This window comes from Podarcis melisellensis (assembly GCF_964234715.1).
Source record: "Podarcis melisellensis genome assembly, chromosome: 15".
Taxonomy (NCBI): Eukaryota; Metazoa; Chordata; class Lepidosauria; order Squamata; family Lacertidae; genus Podarcis; species Podarcis melisellensis.
In genome coordinates this window covers 36,504,611-36,524,501 of record NC_138532.1, presented here as the reverse complement: position 1 = coordinate 36,524,501, position 19,891 = coordinate 36,504,611, and the positions used below count along the sequence as shown (strand labels likewise).

At 41.7% G+C, this 19,891-nt stretch overlaps 1 protein-coding gene across 2 annotated transcripts in view; it reads left to right on the top strand.

Moving 5' to 3' along the window:
- Positions 1-896: 896 nt before the first annotated feature.
- Positions 897-19,891, top strand: part of NLK (nemo like kinase) — an 87,607-nt gene continuing 68,612 nt past the window's right edge. Inside the window, exon 1 of one of the 2 annotated variants that reach the window (XM_081890456.1) lies at positions 897-3,984. In XM_081890456.1, the coding sequence (XP_081746582.1) occupies positions 3,530-3,984 (455 nt within the window). In that variant the 5' untranslated portion in view covers positions 897-3,529. The remainder of the gene's footprint in view (positions 3,985-19,891) is intronic. The other variant, XM_081890455.1, reaches the window with a different exon arrangement.

Below are 19,891 nucleotides of genomic sequence, written 5' to 3'. Positions count from 1 at the left end.
AAAAGTTAGCATATGTATTAACCTACTCTTTCCCCCCCCCACGACACACCTCTCCTCAATGAGGCCCTTCGCCTTGCCAAGCCTTCATTCGCTGTCTCACTTAAACCTTAAGTCCCGCCCACGTTCGGAGGCCCGAAGTTGACCCCCATCTCCTCCTTCCCCATTCACCCCGCAGTGTCCTCGTCTCACCCCGCCCCCATCACTTTTATTGGCTTCCTTCTCTGTTCATCAGGTCACAGTCCCGCCCTCTAATTAGTCTATTATCGGAACTCTGGTCCCTGTGGAGGACAGTTTCTCGATGGCGCCGCCTTTACTGTCAGAGATTGGCCTTCTGATTCATCAACTTGGCTGTCTATCTTCACTTAGTGACCAATTGCCTCACTCTGCCGGTATAACGCTTTCTAAAGTCTTCGAGCACCTTTTAAAAATTCTTCACTCATTAACTCGGAGACGAGAGAGCGACGCGTTCGAAGCGTGTTCCTTCTTTGTGCGTGTTTAAAATTAAAAACAAAAACGAAACAGGATTTCGAGCCCTACAAGAGCCGCGCTACCTAATTGGCTAGTGCCTTTTAAATCGCGGCGGTGCCAGCCAATCAAATCGATCGCCACCCGCCCCTTTTCCACGGGCTGAATATGTAGGTGAAGGTTGCGTGAGGTGAGAGAGTCTCGCGGGGTCTCATCGGCAAAAAAAAAAAAAAAGCGGGACCAGGGGCGGGGCGACAACCTGGAGGAGCGTTTGATTGGCCGGTGGGCGGTGCCTATTACCCCACCCACCAACCCACCCTCTTTGATCTCTTCAGAGGAGCGAGAGAAGAGTCGAATCCCAAGTCCCGCTTGTGGGCTGGGCGCTGCTCTGCTATTGGCCGCCGCGGCCTTCGAGGGGATGGGTCCCATTGGTTGGGGAGGAAGAGGCGACGGGACGGAGAGGATGAGCGCGAGCGTGTTTCTGTGTATGAGAGTGTGCGAGAGAAAAAGAGAGAGAGAGAGTGAGGGAGAGGGAGGCGCGCGCGCGCACACAGACACACGCCGCCGCCCGGCTATGGGAAGGCGGGTGAGGAAAAAAGAGTAAAGCGAAAGCAGGCCGGGGGTGCGCGCATGCGCGCCGCCGTCGCCGCCGCTCTTTCGCTCTGCGCTCCGCTCTGGGGCTCCCGTGAGGAGAAGGCGGAGGAGGTGGCGGCGGCGAGGAGTCGCGGCCGGTCCGGCGGCCTGAGGGGACGACGGAGGAAGACGAGGAGGCGGCCACGGCTGCCGGAGGAGGAGGAAGAGGAGTGGGGGGGCGCCGTCGTCGACGTGGAGCGGCGCTGTGGGGCCTGAGTGACCCCCCCACCCGACCTCTCCCCTCATCCCTCCCGCCCCCCATCGGAAGAGACCCCGCCGAGGCGCCCCACACGCGACCCCCTCCCCCGGCCGGCGCCCGCCCCCCATCCCTCCTCATCTCCATCCCGCCTGTGGCTTCTCCACACAGCGGGGCGGGGGGGCCTGTAGCTGCCGCCGTCGCCGCCAACCGTGTGCCCGTCCCCCCCCCCTACCCCGCCCCGGTCCCCCAGCTTGCCTCGCCTTTCCCCCCGTCCTCCCTTCCTATCTGTCTCTCTCCTCACCCCCCGCCCGCTCTGGGTCAGGCTGTCAAGGCAAGGGCGCCCACCTCAGACCCACCCAGGGAGGCAGTGGGGGTTGAGGAGTGGGTGGGAAGCGAACTGAAGCTGGCTGACTTGGCTCGCTAGCGTTGCTGCCTGCTGTCCCCCTTCACCGCCACCTTCCGCGTTCCCTTCTTTTATCTCTTTTCTATCACCTTCCATAGCCTCTCTCTCCTTTCTTGGCACCTGCCACATTCTCTCTCTCTCTATCTCTTCATTCGGCTTTCCTTATTCTCTCTTCTCGCTCTCTACCACGTTCTCTTTCTCCCTATCTCCCAGCTTTTGCAGTCCTTACTCCTGCATCTTTTAATTATCTGTTTGATAAATAAGTTTCACTCCCCCCCCCACACCTTTCAGTTCAGTTCCTCCTTTAGCTTTTCCGGTCAACACCCATTGACATTTTTCTCTCTTCAAGAAACTCGTATTTTCTTGTACATTAGTTGCTCCGTCTCTCTCCCTGTTTCTCTCATCATCCTTCATCTCAGCTTCCATAATCTTTTTAATTTAAGGGGGGGGGGGAACCCTTCACTTTGACACATTCATTCTTTATTTTGCTTCTTTATTATTTCTTAACTTTTTATTGATCTACCTACAGTGCTTTCCTTTTTTAAAAATAAAAATATTCACATCCCTAAGCGCTTTCCCCACTTTTTAAAGGGCTCTCTCCACATTTATTTATACATTTGCTTCCTATAGTCTGTTTTTGTTTCTCTCTATAAATAGCCAGTTTAGATTATTTTATCCTCATTCACATTTTAATGCTTTCCTCTCCCTAACATTTCCTTGTCCCCCTTGTACTTTTTCTTGCTTGTTTTTGCATCCTCTTCCTTGTATTTTCCATCTCCCATCCTTACAGGAAAAGCATCCATTTCTTTAATTTACTGCGACGTGTTTGGATTCTCTCATCTCTTGTTTGTGGCTTGATCACACTTTTATTCTTTCCCCCATATTGAAGCATAATTTGCTCCAGCCCTGTTTTCATTCTTTCTCCATGTTCTTTCTCCTAATTTCCATATTCTTCTCCCTTAACTGCATTTTTTTTAGCCTTCCCAGATTTTTTCTCCTTTAAACTACTTTTTCCTACCCCATTCTTCTCTTGGTTATCTTCTTTCATTCTTCTTTTGTTTTTGTTTTTTCCCCTTCCAAAAGTTCTTGAAACCTTTTATTCCTTGTCCTTGATAACTTCTGTTACCTGACTTTTTTGCTTTCTGCGCATGATTTTTAAGTCTCTTCTGTGAGCTTCATTTGTTCTTTATTCACTCCCCCTCCCTGCCTCATTTTGAATATCATTCACTGACTCTTCCTCCCACTTCCATCCCATCTTTTTCATCCCCTTTTCAATTTTTGGATTTATTTTCATTTCCCATTTATACAGCCTTCCTTGATTTATATAGCCACTTTCCTTCCCCTTATAGTGGAAGTTGCTCATATCCACGTTTAATATTAAAGGTGGATGGATATATACACAGAACAGAGAGTAGAGTTGTAGAAGGCCTTGAAGACCTTCCTACATATTTTGAAGAGATAAATGAAAAGGATGTGGGAATGGAAGGGGTGGGCTTGTCAGTACTCCTAACATTTTCTAGGGGGGTGAAGTTTCATCCTTTTTCTGGGGGGGAAGGGGACTGACAAATTTCAAGACTGGCACAGAGGAAACATAAGAAGGATGGCGTTCTAGTACCAACTACACTGGCCATCTTGGGGGGTAGGGGGTTTATTGCATGCTCACATGCACACTCCATTTTTCTTGACTTGATGAAGACATAAAGGCCTGTTGAGCTCCATGTTTTTGAAGGTGGGCAACTTGCTTGTGGTAGTGTAGCAAACTTCATTTTTTTGTGTGGCCAAATGACAGCTTGACCCAGTTGTTATCCAACGAGAGGGCATCACCTTGAATGTCTCTTTGTAGTGCCACAGCCAGCGCAAAAATGATGGCGGCTTACAATGGCGGTACATCTGCAGCAGCAGCAGGTCACCACCACCACCACCACCACCACCTTCCTCATCTCCCCCCTCCTCATCTCCATCACCACCACCACTCTCAGCACCACTTGCACCCAGGCTCTGCGGCTGCAGTACATCCCGTACAGCAACATGCTTCTTCGGCTGCTGCTGCAGCCGCAGCTGCGGCCGCTGCGGCCATGTTAAACCCAGGGCAGCAGCAGCCATATTTTCCATCACCGGCACCAGGTCAAGCCCCTGGACCAGCAGCAGCAGCCCCAGCTCAGGTACAAGCTGCAGCAGCTGCTGCAGTCAAAGCGCACCATCATCAGCACTCGCATCATCCACAACAGCAACTGGATATTGAACCAGACAGGCCTATTGGATATGGAGCCTTTGGTGTAGTTTGGTGAGTATGGGGAGCAAACAGCTCTTGCACTCTGGTGGCTTCCAAGCCACAGCATATTCCTGTTGCCATTTGAACTTGAATGCCAACACGCTACTTTTCAACAGGTGCCTGTTCAAGTCTGTAGCAGATGGTGTCCACCCCCACCAGAAAAAGGGAGATTAGAAATGTATGAGCTGGGGAGCTTCAACTTGTGTGTGTGTTTAGTGGCACATAGTTAACACGAATGAAGTGTTTCTGTTATTGTGGCAGGTATCAAAACAAAATGTTGCTACCTTTTTGCTGTAATGATTGTCATCAGGTTGTCACTTGTGTACCTTGAAAAAATGGATCAGTTCCTGGAGAAATAGTAAGGTGAATTTGCACATCTGTATTTCATAACTTTAAATCATTTGGATTTCTTGGATTTTTACCATTTAGGGCCTTGTCTACATTTCCAAACTTTATTCCCCTCGCCTTCTCTCCTATTGGAGGGCAAAAAAACTTTATTTAAAAAAGTGGAAGCTGGCATTCTTGGTACTTGCAGGTCCTTGCCTACTCCTGTGCAGTAGGTGGTTTGCTCTTGCTTCTTCTATAGCTGCAGCTCAACAGTGCAATCCTATGCAAGTTAGTCCCATTGCATTCAGTGGGACTTATTTGCAGCCCCAGGTGAGTGAGTGTAAAATCGCAACCTAAATTGGCTTGGATTATGTCCGACATCATTGCCTTGAGACAAATACAAGCTGCTTAGATTTTCCAAAACATCCTGCTGCTACTGCCGAAGCATTTATTATGTGTTTTAGAGGTCAGTAGCTTGGGTTGCATCAGAATGCCATTTTTTATAGTAATAGAATTTCATTCATGTGTGTCTTAAATGCAAATGGAGAAAAGTTGGTTTCTCAATCCAGTGACTGGAGTTGGAAGCAATTTCTTTTGGACTCTTGGTTTTGGCAGGTGACTAGAGTCTGCATTTCCCCTGCAGTATCACACAATGTATTTCCTAAAAGTTATCTTAGGACTTTGCACTTCATTCAGATTTTTTTTTTTCATCTTGCTTTGCTTTGGCATGGGCCGTCATAGCTACAAAACCTTAGGAGCCTTGTGTAGGAAACAAAATGTTTTAATGACTCTCTGCTTGGCCTTGTCTAAGAACGGCTTTAAAAGAGGGAAATTATCCCTGTCTTGGTATCAAAGCAGAGTGTTAACCAAAAATCTATGTAGACATTTATAAAATGGATTTGGATTGTATTTGTAACTTTTCTTGCATTGAGCTAAACAGTCATGTGGCCCATTGAATGTAAGAGGCACAAAATGTATAAGGGGAGAGGTTTTCAGTTGTGCAGGAAATTGATCCAATAAAAAGCTACCCCCTGTTTGTATTGTATTCTTACCACCAGGATAACAATTCTTGAATCAGCAAAAAATCCTCTTTTGTACTTTAAGGAATGCTTTGCTTGCCTCAGCTGTCATGCTGTAGTTTTCACTTAGCTGAACTAAAATCATTGCATGTATTAATGCTATGATTCACTGGATTAATATGTGCTGTAATAGAGTGCTGTGGAGTAGAGTGGTTTTGACAGCTAAGGCACAGTTGGATTTAGACTGGTAACTGATAGTATCATACAAATGTATTGCTTAAACAGGTTTCAGCATAGAAGTGTTAGTTAAGCAGGGAACGGCTAAGGGCCTAAGATGAATCTTTTTGTAATTAGTGAATGCTTCCAAGTTAATGATTTGATTTCTGTCAAGTGTATATTCTCTGTTTCTTATACCACTTCTGGAATTAAAAATTAAGATTTATAGCTGTCTATCCTCTTCTTGGATTATACTTTACTGCAGACTATTTAATAAATGCTGTGAATGAGAATCTTAACAGTGAATCCTAGGGATGTCTAGTTGGAAGTAGCTCTCATTGAATTTAGTAAGACTTACTACCTGTGAATTGCATTTTTGCAGTTCTAGTTATATGTTATTTATTGAAAAATATGATTGCATTATTTTTAGTGTAGATGCTTTGGGCAGGATCAAAATCTAGAATAATTGGCAAGGAGTGTGTTCAGGTTGACAGGAACAGAAATAAAACATTTTCAAATTGAGTAGCTTTTCTTATAAGAGAATGATATAAAAATTACAGCAGCTCATTCATAGCATAATTCTAAGAAAGAAGTACTCAGTTGAATGGGACTTTATATCTATTTAGGTTGCAGCCTTAGTTACACTTTCAGTCAGCAATTGGTTAAGGTAAAGTAATTGATGGAGGAGTGGAAGCCCATAAAAGATGTTTTGGTTGCTTTTTAAAAAAATACAGTGAGTTTTCTTAAATGCAAAGTTAACACCACCAGTTTTTCAAATAAGTTATAAAAGGCCCTCATTATCTTACTTTGCATCTTTTCAGAGGCACAACACATGCTAAATTTTGTAGTGTATGTGGCTAGAAACTTGTAACTGAAATGCTGTGTAAGTGATAATTCTGAACTCTGTTGAGGTCTGTCATTTAAATTAGAGCTGAACACTGAAAGTTCAGCTGCAAATGTGTGTTTGAGAGTAGTGTAAAGTTGGCTTGTTCATGTAAGCAAACAATTTTTGATGCTGGAAATTTCTGATCCAGTGTAGCCCACCCATGTAGAATGATGTTTAAAAGGATATAACTGGTGAATCTGTCTGTTGCAGAGTGTTATTTTTTTAGTGTAGAATTGTGGTACAGTGGTATCTCGGGTTACATACGCTTCAGGTTACAGACTCTGCTAACCCAGAAATAGTGCTTCAGGTTAAGTACTTCGCTTCAGGATGAGAACAGAAATTGTGCTCCGGCAGTGTGGCAGCAGGAGGAGGCCCCATTTGCTAAAGTGGTGCTTCAGGTTAAGAACAGTTTCAGGTTAAGTACGGACCTCTGGAACGAATTAAGTACAAAACCCGAGGTACCTCTGTAATTCTAAGCCAAATGAAGGGGTGCCAATTTATGCAGATACTTGGTCCATGCTGAATGCTTTCTGTCTTATTAAGGAGTTTTAGAATGCACAATATGATGCAAATTGTCTTTTTTCTCTGCTTCTTCCATTTTGCTACCAATTGGGGGAAGTGGGAATGTGGAAAATTAAATGAGAGGCTTGAGGGAATGTTCTTCCCCATTGAGCGATTTTAGGATAATGTTGAACCCAATTATTTAGAATGTGGTCTGAGAATGTGGTATCCTCATTGTAGCCTTTTAGGTTGTAGTTGAAATGGCTGGTGTTCATAGCCTCTTTGATGCAGGCTGACTTCTGTTTTTCCAGTTCACTGATATAGTTCATCAGCCATAAGCTGTTAAAGCATGATGTCTTGGCAGACTTTCATACATAGTCTGCTGTTACTGTTGATTGTTCATGTGCCCCATTGTGTTCTCTTGCTCTTTTTGCTTGGCTTTGCAGGATAACTTGGCTATCATTGACAGATATCACCTCCCTTTTGGCTACATGTGGATTTTGAGGCAATGGTAATTCAGTTGCTTAGGCAGTAAGAGAATCCCAGTGGATTTAACAGCATTATAAACTAGTCTCTTACATTTTGTGTGGTTCAGAATAAACTGACAACAAGTAAGCATGTGTTGGGTTCATTTACTAGCCACTGAATTTATAAAAGCTTGGTGAAAAGTGGGGAACTTTAATAATGTAACAGCAAGAATTTAACAGTGCTGTAACTAAGGTCTCCACTGAATTGACAGTCCATTGTTTAATTGGCTCAGAATCCTCAATCTCAGTTGCTTGCTGAAAGTGAGGCAGAGAGTTCATGCCTGTGTCTTTTAAAAGTGTTATTGGTAGCTTTCCCTGAATGCCATGTTACTGTAAATCCTGACTCTTAACCAAAGCAGTCTAGTGTTGATAGCTAGACTGTGAAGAGCTTTTGAAAAACATACCGTATTCTCCAAAGTATTCCCATTTAAAAGAGGAGTCTTCCAGAGTTTGGTAGGGGGGAAATGCTAATGGTTCTTGTGAAACTCTCCCACAGACCTGCTTTAGTTATGTCACTGGTGGGCTGATGAAGAACCAGTGTTTGTTTTAGGGAGTCTTGTTGTTTCAGAAGGCAAGTTGTTCTCTGTTGGGAACAGAAAACAGGTTTTAAGCATTGTGCATGACACAATGGGCTGTACTCAGAGTTAGTCCTAAGTGTGGACCCACTGAAATTATAGGACACGCCTAATTTATACTTATTAGTTTCAATGCTTTTCTCCAAGTACAAGTTAGTTGGATAGCGCCCAGTATTCTGTGGAGAGTAATAGTAACATATCCTTAGTCAAACCATGAAGTAGAAGCTCTGTAGCACATAAAGTTCCTTTCAGTACAGAGCTCCCTGTAGAGAATTGCCCTCTGATCTGGCACTTTAAAAGTCAATATGGTTTAAAAATGCTGAATAATGACATTTCTAGCCAAGACACATCAGTTCAGGATTCTGGGTAAACTTCTAGTTGATTAAGTTGCACAATGAAAGCATGGTGGCCATATTGCAGTATGGGAAGATTCCACGGTAGATCAGGAATTTAAAAACTAACTGAAGTTTGATTTAATTTAAGGACCTAGCAAACGGCCAGGCTATGTCCATCTAGCTGAATTTTGTCTTCTCTGACTAGTAGTGACTTTCCAGGATCGCAGGCAGGTCTTTTCTGTTACTTGCTACCTGATCCTTTTAACTTGACATGCTGGGTATCGAATTTGAGATCTTTCGCATGCAAAGTGTGTGTGCTCTACTACTCAGCTACGGTCTCCTCCCTAATATTGTTTGCAAAAATATGCTTGAGTAAGGGCAGATCATCAGATTTCATGGGTGTTAGTCAATATGTAAATAGTCTTTGAGAGGTAGATTGGTGAAGAGTAGCTCCCCTTGCCTTGCAAGCATCTGCTAAACATATTTTTTGAATTAATTTAAGCAGCTTTGGGTGCTTGCAGAAAAGTTGCTCAGCATTACACACCTTTTTAAATATTATTATTACATGGACTTGGATTACAAATAATAATAATATCCTAGCTTGATTTAGGTTTTTTAATTGTTTTTATTAAAGGTTTTCTTGGTTTACAGAAATACGTACATTGTCTCCACTTTCAGATTATAATTGCTTTAGTTTTACAGAAGAGCCAGTTGCAGCAAAGGAAAATGTAGCTATCCCAGAGTTCTTTTTCTTTTTTCAGCATATTTTTTTTCTACCTTTACTGGAACCAAATACCTCCTATGGAACTTTTGAGAACTCATCCTTTCTATGGTTAGAAGTCCCCTCAGGATAATGGGAAGGGCAACTGAACAGTGGGATGAGAACATTCCCAGCATGGTATTCCTTCTAAGTGTTATCAAGTCAGCTAGCTGTCTGTGGGAAGAACTGTGCCTGAAGCATCATTTATTCTCAGACCTGAACATTCACTGCCCTCAGTTTAGTCCAGAGGAGTCTTTCCTGGGAGGGCTTGGTCTTTCTTTTGCTACTACTGTTGAAGCAGTGCTTCCTAATGGACAGCATGCACATGTTGAGAGAATATGTTGGTTGAGAGAATATGTTGGCAAGATCTACCTGTGGAGTGAAAATGGCCATTGTTCTTTGTGGGTGCACAGAGAGCTGTATCAAGTATTAGTCATACTCGGCCTAGACCCATTACGAATAATGGCAGTGACTAATTTGGGTCCATTTGTTTTACTCTGAGTAAAACTTACTTGGCCACAACTCATTTATGTGGTCCAGAGCAAGGTTGTTGGACAGCTAAGATTAACTGCACTTGACCCTGCTCTTGATTTTGACCACAGCCACATTATTTAACAGCATAACAAGCCTCTGGCCTAGAGACTTTGATTTTCATAATATGGTGGTGGCTTTGATGACAGTGCCTAGACTGCAGGGAAGAAAGTTGATAACATGAGTTATGTACATGTTTTTATTTGTAGAATGTAAAAAACAAAAAGGACACCCGTATTAAGGGGGTCTCCGAGGCTCCTAGAAACATTCAGGTCTGGGTTATGTAGGGTAGGAGTTTGAGAACTGCTGTCCATAGCTTAAGCCGCGTTTTCTGTCTCTTGAACCCAGTAGGCTTTGAGTGAAACGGCAGCTTGTTGATCTTGCCTTCTTTTCTCTCAGCTGTCAGAGGCCTTGCAGAAAGATACAGAAAAACCCATTGAACTGGAATGTCTGAGAGTTACAAAGTTTGCCCCACTTGCTGGGAACTAGAATTACGCAGTTTGTTCCATTGTAGTAATATTAATTCTAGCTATAAAATCCCAGTGCTAGCTTATTAAAGTATAGAAGCTCTATAGTTCAATGATTAGAGGGCTGCCTTGTTTAAAGCTTTAACAGTAGGTTTGCCAGGCATGCAATTCTCAATCACCCCCATAAAATTGATCTATTTTATACAAAGTAGTTTTACACTTACCATGCGGTACTAGGAAGAAATAGGCTTGGGGAAGATAGGGTGTTTGTGGCAGCAAGAGTGTAGGCAGCAAGGAGGTGCGGTGTTGGGGAAGAACTTAACTATAAACATGTCCCTTTGATTTCTTAGTGAGGATAAGGCGGGCTACTACAACTGGGAAATGAGCAACAAAATGATCAGTTTCAAAGCTTCTCATGAAGACTACGGTAACTATTTAAAAAGCGAAGAAGTCAAATCCAAAAAGGCTACATTAATAATTCTTGATTTGCAAGCAGGCTCTCAGACTGGTTTTTGTTCAGGTTCAGCTTGTGCTGCTATTTTGTTTCAGATGACCAAAAATATTGCATATATGCTCAAATTGGTTATTTCTCCTTGGTGCATTTCTTGAAGTTGTAACATGCTATTTCATATTGGATGTTTGGAAAATGTTCTCCCTGTTACAGATTACCTGATTTTTAGATCTATTTTCTAACATGGTAAGAAGGGAATGACAAAACTGTCACTAAAGGTAGAGCACTGTTACTGGTTTGCTCATTGGTGACAGTTTTATTCAAAGCAGTTTTGAAATAGAACAGTGAACAAGCTCTTAATTTATAGTTTCTTCTTGCTGTGGAAAACAATGATTTGATAGTGTTGTGTGACTTCTGTGTTGGGAAAAGATCAATTATGTGCTATTGGCACAGAATTGGCATCTGAGACGATTTTGTATCCCCCCCCCCGCACAATTCTTTCTCCATTCTTCCAGTTGTTAACTGCAAATTTTAAATAATGGGTAGAAGCCTGGGTGTTTGTGTTCTATACCAATAGTTTATGATTTTTTTAATCATTACAGATAATATAGGAATGTTGTAAGAATAAATAAATTTAAAATTAGAGCAAAGCAGAAAATTTGAAAAAAAAAATTTATAGCACCCAAAGGAATGATATAGCTATCAGAATGTAACGGGACTTCTAATAAATAAATTATGCTCCTGTTACAGTCTTGCCTTTCTGTGGTATTATGGAAAATCCAGCCTTCTGTTTTCAGTCAGATAAGTAGAAAGATAAGGAATGACCTGGAAGAAGGTAAAAAGGGAAGCAAAAGTGAGCAAGGAGAAGATAATTGGGTGTACATTTTTGTAAGCAAATTGGGCAAGAAATAAGAATATCAAGTCAAACCTTGTGTTATAAAACAGCTGCACTGGATGCCAATTTATTTATGAGCCCAGTTAAAGGTGCTTATATTAGTGTTTAAAGCCTGTCTGAAAGACTGTCTGCATCCCTATCCACCTTCTCTGAAGTTGAGATCTTCAGAGGGGTTTCTGCTGATAGTTCCTCCACCCTCCAGAGGTTCTGGGGTTGGTGTCCTGGGAGGGGGCTTTCCCTGTGGCAGACTTTGCTTGTGGAGTTTCTTCCACACACAGGTGTGTCTAGCATCTTCATTGTACAGTACAATTTTACTATATGCTGAATATGCACATCTTTTTTCTGGTTTTGACAGGTAAGGTGTTTTGTGGGGTACAGTTATTTGTTGAATTTATACTGTTCTGATCTATTTGGAATGGTTTTCCTTGTTTTATACTTGGAATGGTTTTATTTGTTTTTATAGTTGTACATTATATTGTTGTAACCTGCCTCTGGTGAAGGGCAGGTAAGAAAACTTATAAGAAAAAAAGCCATAGCTATTTGATACAGTATTGCATTAAAAAGCAGTGCAGATTTTCTGAAGCAATATTTCATCTGACAGCCCTACCAAGTACTTCGATACTTCAAAGTTGAAGACAGATCTTGCTGTGATGTCTTCATGAATTCCTGTGTTTAGAATAGATGCTACTAAATTTGAGGTTAGCACAAGTAGCAACTATTTAAATGCCTGCAGACAAACCCATGGAGTACTACTTTAAAACTAAATCGCTGTGTTGAATTTCTGTCTGTCTGTATGATGGTGTAGCAAGTACTTTTGTCTGGCACATCTAGTGCAGATGAACAGAGATTTCCTGACTAACTGAGTCTGTCAGCTTGATCCTCTGTTGCTTGGAGGGAAACCATGGGAGTGCCTGAGGCAAATGGTGCAGCGCCTCAATGAGCACATGATAAAGCAGTGTATATATTGAACCTAATTCTGATGGCTGTGCTATTTAAGAATTATTCATGCCACATTCTTATGAGGCTGTCCTGGTATTCAAGGAATGCCCTGTTTAAATTCCTTGGGGGCTGTGACTTCCATCATCATCCTACAAGGATAGATCAGTATCCCATTTAACATAAATGTGACCTAATTGAAAAGCTGTGTTTGCCTGTTTGCAAGTTTTTACATAATGAACATTGGAAGCCTATTTCAGGTACAGAAATTCAGTGTCCCCCACCAGCCTTGCTGAATAAATCAGGTATATAATGCCTTTAAGTATACGAATGCAAACTGGAAAGGTATTCATTGCATGCCTTAATCCTAGAAAGAATCATTTCTAGGTTGGGGACACTGCAGCTTCTTAGACAATGGCATCAGTTGTTTGAGTCACGAACCAGTTTCAAACAACATTCATGCAAAAGGCTGAATAAGGAGCAGCATGATTTCTAGAGTCTCTCATAGCAGATGCTTAGTTTCATCGTACTCAGAGTAGACTTAAAGAAATTAATGAACTCAGCCATACCTATTAATTTCAATGGGTCTGCTCTGAGTAGGGTTTACACTGAATACAACACACTGTACTTCTGCTGCCTTGATTAATAGCAAACTGGCCTAAACATTCAGAAGACGAATTCTGAAATATTTGGGTTTTTATGAACAAAGACTAGTATGTTAACTTAAGTTACTTTGTTTTACAAGCTCTTGCTGCCTACTGTCAAGTCATACAACGAAGTGTTGATCTGTTAAACTGCAAGCATGTTATTCTAGTTGCAAACTTTAAGAATGGAGACATGTGGAAGGCCTCATTTGTTTCTTCATTTCTCCCACCCCCCAAAATTCTTTCCAGGGGTTGTAGACAAGTCTCTTTTGATGAGTCAGTGTTCGGGGAAAATTGTCCAGGACAGTCTTATGACTAACCTGATTGTTTTGTTCTAGTACATCGCTTTCAGGTCTTGATATTGTTTGTGTCTGGGTAATTGTATGTTGGCAGTACACACAGAAGTGAGACAGAATCCAATATTTGTTTCAGTTCTTCTGCAAATGTTATAGCTGAACAGCTTGTAACTATATTGGGAACCAAAATTAGTTTTTCATGAGGTATTTATATTTCAAATGTGATTTCTCCCTCCCTTTTGAGTTCATTCTTGTGCATTCTGTCCCCCTCCCCACAACACGTATATTGATTGAAGTATTTAAATGTGCCCCATTCCCTCCTTGTGAAAACGTTTGGATAAACTGTATGGCTATAGGTAAAGTTTTATAGAGTCCCTGGTCAACAAGGGACTTTAGGTGTTTTCTTTGAGGAGGGAAAGAAGACAGTGGGCCTGCATGCACTGCACCATACCTCAAAGTAGCTCCCATTGCCACTAGTACTAAATTTGCTACACAGCTCTCTGAGTTAGCAGCTAGCACTTGCTGATCCCTTTTTTCATGACCCAGTGACTAATATAGTTTCAAGCAGAGTGCTGTGGGCAGCAGGTGCTTTATGACTGCGGACAACTCCCACAATGTTGGTTTTTATGTGTTGGGATTGGGGTGATCCAGGGTTAGAAACAGGGGTAGAAAAGCTAGGACCCAAATGACTTCTGGGACCTGGGTTGTGGGCACCAAAAACAGAATGTCTAGTCACCACTGGGGAGGCGGGTCGGCAACACTATATTCTTTATTGTTAAACTCCTTAACGTATTGTCTATCCCTAACATATACTTTGAGGCTTCAAATCACATACATTTGAGTAATCCTTGAGTGTCAGTCAGGTGCAAAAAATGACACCCAGACATTTTGAGGTGCTCGCAAATGGAGAAACTTTAGGTGCAAAATACGCCCGGCGCTCTGCTAATTTTGAACCCTGGGATGATCTTGCTTTATAGCTGTATCACAAATGCACTAAGCAGCCCAGACAGAATGTCTTAGCTCTCAAGTATGGGTGTGAGGAATACAAAAAGAATTTGGACAGTTACGGTTTCTTTAAATGTCCTTTCCACTGCCCAAGGTTGAACCGTGTTCAGTTCCAGTATCATGGCCTAGTCCTGAATCTAAAAAGACAACGATAACTTGCAGAGGCTTCCATTGAGTATCAACATGGAGTCTTGTTAGAGGGTCTCTGTATTTACTACACATCTGTAGTAGTTACTCAACATCTCTTCTGTTTTCAAATAAAATCAGTGATCTCCTAGCTTTACTTTGAACGGGGCAGGGAACTTTAGGCCTGCGAACCAAATGTGGTCCTTGGGACCCTTCCTAGGCTATTCCCCTTCTCCAGGCCATGCTTCTATTCTATGCCATTTTTGCTTGGCTCTCTGGCTTGGAACAAGAAAGGAAGTCTGTGACAGTAACTTACCTTGCTGGGGGTGGGGGAGATGGGGACCCAAGACATTTGCACTGATTTTTTCTTAATGTGGATTACTCCTGTTTAATAATATTAAACCCTTTCTTAAATGTTTCATTCTTGGTCTGGGCTACCTTAAATGAATGCTTTGCCAACAATAATTCACAACACAGTCCTACTCATGCCTTTTAAGAAGTAAGTTCTTTTAAATTCAATGAGGTTTACTTCCAGGTAAGTGATGTCGGGATTGCAACCCTTAGTCACTTTATTTTGTGGCATTTTATTGCACAATGACCTTATAAAATGAAATGTTCAAATTAAACTAATGGGCAACTTTAGAACTAGAAATGATTAACTGAGCCCTCCTGTAGCATAATGGGTCAGTGTTTCTGACTGTTAACCAGAAGGTTGTTGGTTCAAGCCCACCTAGGGGGTTGGACTTCATGACTCTTAGGGTCCCTTTCAACTCTACAATTCTATGATTCTGTCAGTGAAGGTTGTGTATTTGGGGGGGGGGGCTGCAGTTTTGCAGCACCCTGGTAGATTTTACTTTCCCCGTCTAACCTACCTGAGGCTGAAATTGTGAGGAAGAGTTTGCTTAAAGGATTAGTCTGTGTACACATAAGGCAAGAAAATCAATTGGAAGAACTCTGGATTCTAATTTAAAACTCCATAGTACATGGAAGAACAAATATAGTAAATATCAGGCTGTGACATGAGTAAGTCACTTTAAGCTAGTGGTGTGTGTATGTATCATCTAGTTCTTGTACTCAGTAATTCCATTGTTAAGCTCATTTTCCATAAATACACCATTGTGTAAGCATAATCCACACTTGAATATTTATTACTGAAGACAATGTCTCATCCAGAGATATGAATGCCACATTATTTTGGATTGTTTAAAAGTACTTATTAGGCTACACATTCAGTTTGCAAATTATGATTAAGGCTGGCCTTATGATGTTAACATTTCTTCTGAAATTTACTGGAAAAGTGTTTAGTTGCTTGCGAGGAACATGATTAAATGTAGCTCCTCACTTACTTAGTCTGTAAGCTATGTACTGTGACTTGGCAGGTACTTGACGAATCCTATTGATTTTATAGTCCCTGGCAGCAAAAGCTAGACTTTGACTGAGCCTCTGGTAGACCACCATACATGGCTCTTGTGCTTCATTTGACTTGCTTGGTCTCAAGTTATACGGGACTCGTATGCTGAAAGTGTAGGGAAAGTTATTAGAAACCCTGTAAATTTGTTCCTGAAGTGATGTAGTTTTTCTAGATTTTTTTTGAATTAGAGAGTGATCTAATTTGGAATATTTATTTGACATGTATTTAGTAAACAATGCTAAAAATGTGGAAACTGCAATTGTATTTTCAGTTGACACCTGCTCATCATTAACTGATGGACTTAAGAAATGGAAAATTTTCTGTGGAAAAATAAAAGAATGGATAATTTTCCATTTTGGAAAACATTCCTCTCCACATTACTGAGTTGTTGACACCTCTTGTAATATCCAAAGTAGTATGGAGTGGTGTTAATTCAAGTGCAGCATCAAGTGCCTTCTTGGAAGGACACTGAGGGGGGCTGCCTTACCCAAGCTAACTTATTAGGTCTTCATGGCTGAACTGGGCATTTCTCTGCTAAACTAGAGGCAAGGACATGTTAGAGTTTACCATATATATAACAATTTTATCTCTTGTCAGTAAAGAATGGTGCCTAAAATAGCATATTAATGGCTGTAGACTTCCCTATTCATTGGGTAGGCCTTGCACCGCTTAATTTTATCTGCTATTGCACCCCATCTTGTCCTTGTGTTGTGAATGTGAATTTACTGTTCTGATTGTTCAGTTCTTTGAGGTCTCCTCTTGTAAAAAGGTTGTAGCTTGCTGCTTTGGACGGGTTGTTCGCCTTTCTTGTGTACTGAAGTGGCAATTAGATTCAATTTTGTGAAGTAGGTCCCCTGAGCTGAGGTACTTGCACTATAAACACAAGCTATTTATGTCAAGCAGGGTGAATTCACACAAAGAGTAGATGTCTGTGGCTAACATTCATAAAAATATATAACTTAAGCTCTAGCAAGCAGCAAGAATAAATTACAAGGAAAAGGTTGTAAAAGCGACTGAGTAATGGAGATGACTACCCACTGCTTTCCGATGTGGTATTGGGCTTATAATGGCTGAATTTTGCAAACTGTGCTTTTAAAAAGGAGAATGAAATCAAAATTTTATCAAGAGCAAGTTTAGGTGTCCCAGGAGAAATATGTGTGTCTGCTAACAGCAACCACTTTGTGTTGGGTTTCCCTAAGATGAAAACCCTCACAGAGGACTGGGAAGAAGTTCCAGGAGATCAGAAAGCTGGACAGGATAGAGGTAAGTGGGCTAAGTACACAGTAGGAAATGAAGGGAGGGAAATGTGGGAGAAAGTTCAGTACACAATATAATTTGGTGGGAGGAAGGGGCCTGAGGGAACAGAGAACTGAGTCAAATGGAGAGGTTTGCAGCAGGGAAACATTTTTAAAATCTGGAGGAGCGTGTGCTAAGTAGGCTGATCAAGAGAAAAGGAGTTAAAGTGAGACCAAGTAGACCTTTGCTGTTAGCAACCAAAAACTGAAGTTGAAAGAAGTTGGAGACCAAAGAGGCTATATGCAGAAAGAAATCAGATGGGCAAGGGGGCATTTGGAGAACTGCACCAAGGGGGCATAGGGTTTCTAGAGTTTAGATCCCCTGGGCCTGGAGTATTCTGCCAGAAGTGACTTCTGTTGATACTGCAGCATTGTGACCCTGGCAACACTAAGGGAACAGCAAGGACAAAACTGTGGATGATGCTGAATTTCCTATATTGATTTGAACTAACAAGCCAGTACTTTGGCTGAAGGCTTCTAGTTGTTTGGAATTCTTCCCCTTGGGCTTGTTGTACTGATGTCCCTTAATTAATCACTAGCAAATGAATACCTTGCTTAGTTTTTTTGCTACTGTTCTCTGGGAATCTTATTTGTAAATGCAGCAGAGTCTTTAAGGTACCATGAAACTGAAATATTTATTGTGGTATAAAAGTCCATGGCCCCAAACCATCTATTGAGATGACAGAGCAATTGCACTTTTATACTTTAAGAATCTGGATACTAATCGCTATAAAAGTAACATCGCTTTGCCATCTCATCCTTGGAAGACAGGTTCATGCTTTGTTTTACTTTAGAGGTCTAAATAACAGCGAACTGGTTTAAGTCCCTTATCTAATCATTACAATGGCTAAACTATGTCTGTGGTGAAATTTTTATGATCGGTGCGCCCCTGAGTCTACCTACATCTCATTTTGGCCCCTTTTTGGGGAAGGACAAGCTAAGCACCAGAGTCCATGCCATACACGCACACATGAATTGCTAATATCCTATGTTTGAGGCCCACAGAATGGCATCTATAGACACCCCAGGGACCTTAGACACTTTCCTTGCTGCTTGCCTAAGCCTCTTGTCCCTTCTGAATTTTATTTTCCCCCTAAAGGACACCTATCTATCTTGTGATACATTATAATCATTGTATAACATGCTCTGGGAATCTGTCTTGACTGACAGGGGGGGGGGGGAGGTTTGTACGTGGAACTTGTCTGAACTTGGTCTCCATGGTTACTGATTTTAGAAGATCTTCAAATGAAATGCAGCCACTGTGCAACTAAGGTCAAATATCTAAACAGCCAAATATTGTCACTGCTCAGGGAATAACGTGTAAGTCATATATATATTTCAGAAGAATGGAGGCAGGAACTCCCCAAATGCGCAGTGATAATGCTGAAATGTATGTTATACCGATGGTGATAACTTGGAAAAGTGGCTACAGACATATCTTGTTAAGGAGTGAAAACCGAGGTGCTGATGGTGAATGGGTGTACGTATGGTGCTATTGTTCTTTAGGTTTATTATCCATAGCTGTCAACTTTTCCCTTTTCTTGTGAGGAATCCTATTCGGAATAAGGGAATTTCCCTTAAAAAAAGGGAAACTTTGACAGCTATATTATTATCACAAGTGGTAGTATTAAATACCTTTGGATCATGGGAATGTTGTCCCATGTGCAACAGGAGTTAAAACTACTACTGACTGCACATCTGTGTATAACCTTTGATAGGACTAAAAGGGTGTGTGAAAGAGATATACCACATGTATTTAAATCCAGTTTAAATACTATTGCACAAATGTAAACATAGGTGCTGGAGATGGCATGAATCTCCTGCTTGGAGTTATATGTACCTGCTCCTTACTTGTTTTTTGAGCTGTTGCCCAATACTGTGTAAAAAATTAATTGTAATTGGTACTCTCAGTGGTGAAGCAACTAAACACAATTCTTAAGTCAGTAACTTGTGCTTTACCATCTCTGATTACTTAATAGTGAAAACATAGTCAGTTCTTAGCCCTGTGGTATGTGTTACCTCACATTGCCAAATTTGGCATGTTAACACTTTATGCTTTTTGAAGTACAGTACCATCATCTCCCCACCCCACCCCCAGGATAGGGAGAGGGAGAGGCCCCATGAGGACAGCCTAGATGCCACATTTCTTTCTGACAGAAATGACTCTTGGAAACAGATGTTCCAGTTTAAGAACTTGAAAATTGCCTGGTTTCCAAATTGCCTGTATGAAAGACACTTCGAACGACTACCATTTAAATTACAAATGGCTCTAGAAATTCATAGTGCGTGACTTGTAGAGAAAGCATATCATGTTAATGTGTTACATTTTAATACGGGAATCACTTACAAGTGTGTACCAGTGAGTGGAAAACTTTAATTAGGTGAATTGGTTGTTGGGATTGCCCTTTCAAACATGGTGATGTTTACTCTCTGCTAGGAGAAGATCAATTCTTGAAAAATTTCTCAGGAGTGGAGCTCCCTATTAGCAGTGGCAAGAACACAGCTTCTTCTACACCCACCACCCCAAGTAGCAGAAGCTGTGTTGGCAATTCTGCTGGCTACCATTCTGCAATCTCCACAGCATCCTGGGCATTCTGGGCATTTTTGGGTGGTGAGTGGTAACCTCCACACACTATTAATAGTGTAGCATATTTGCAGAAATTCTGCAGTGTCCTTATTTTTGTAGGGTAATGAGAGAGTGCTCAAATTTTCTCAC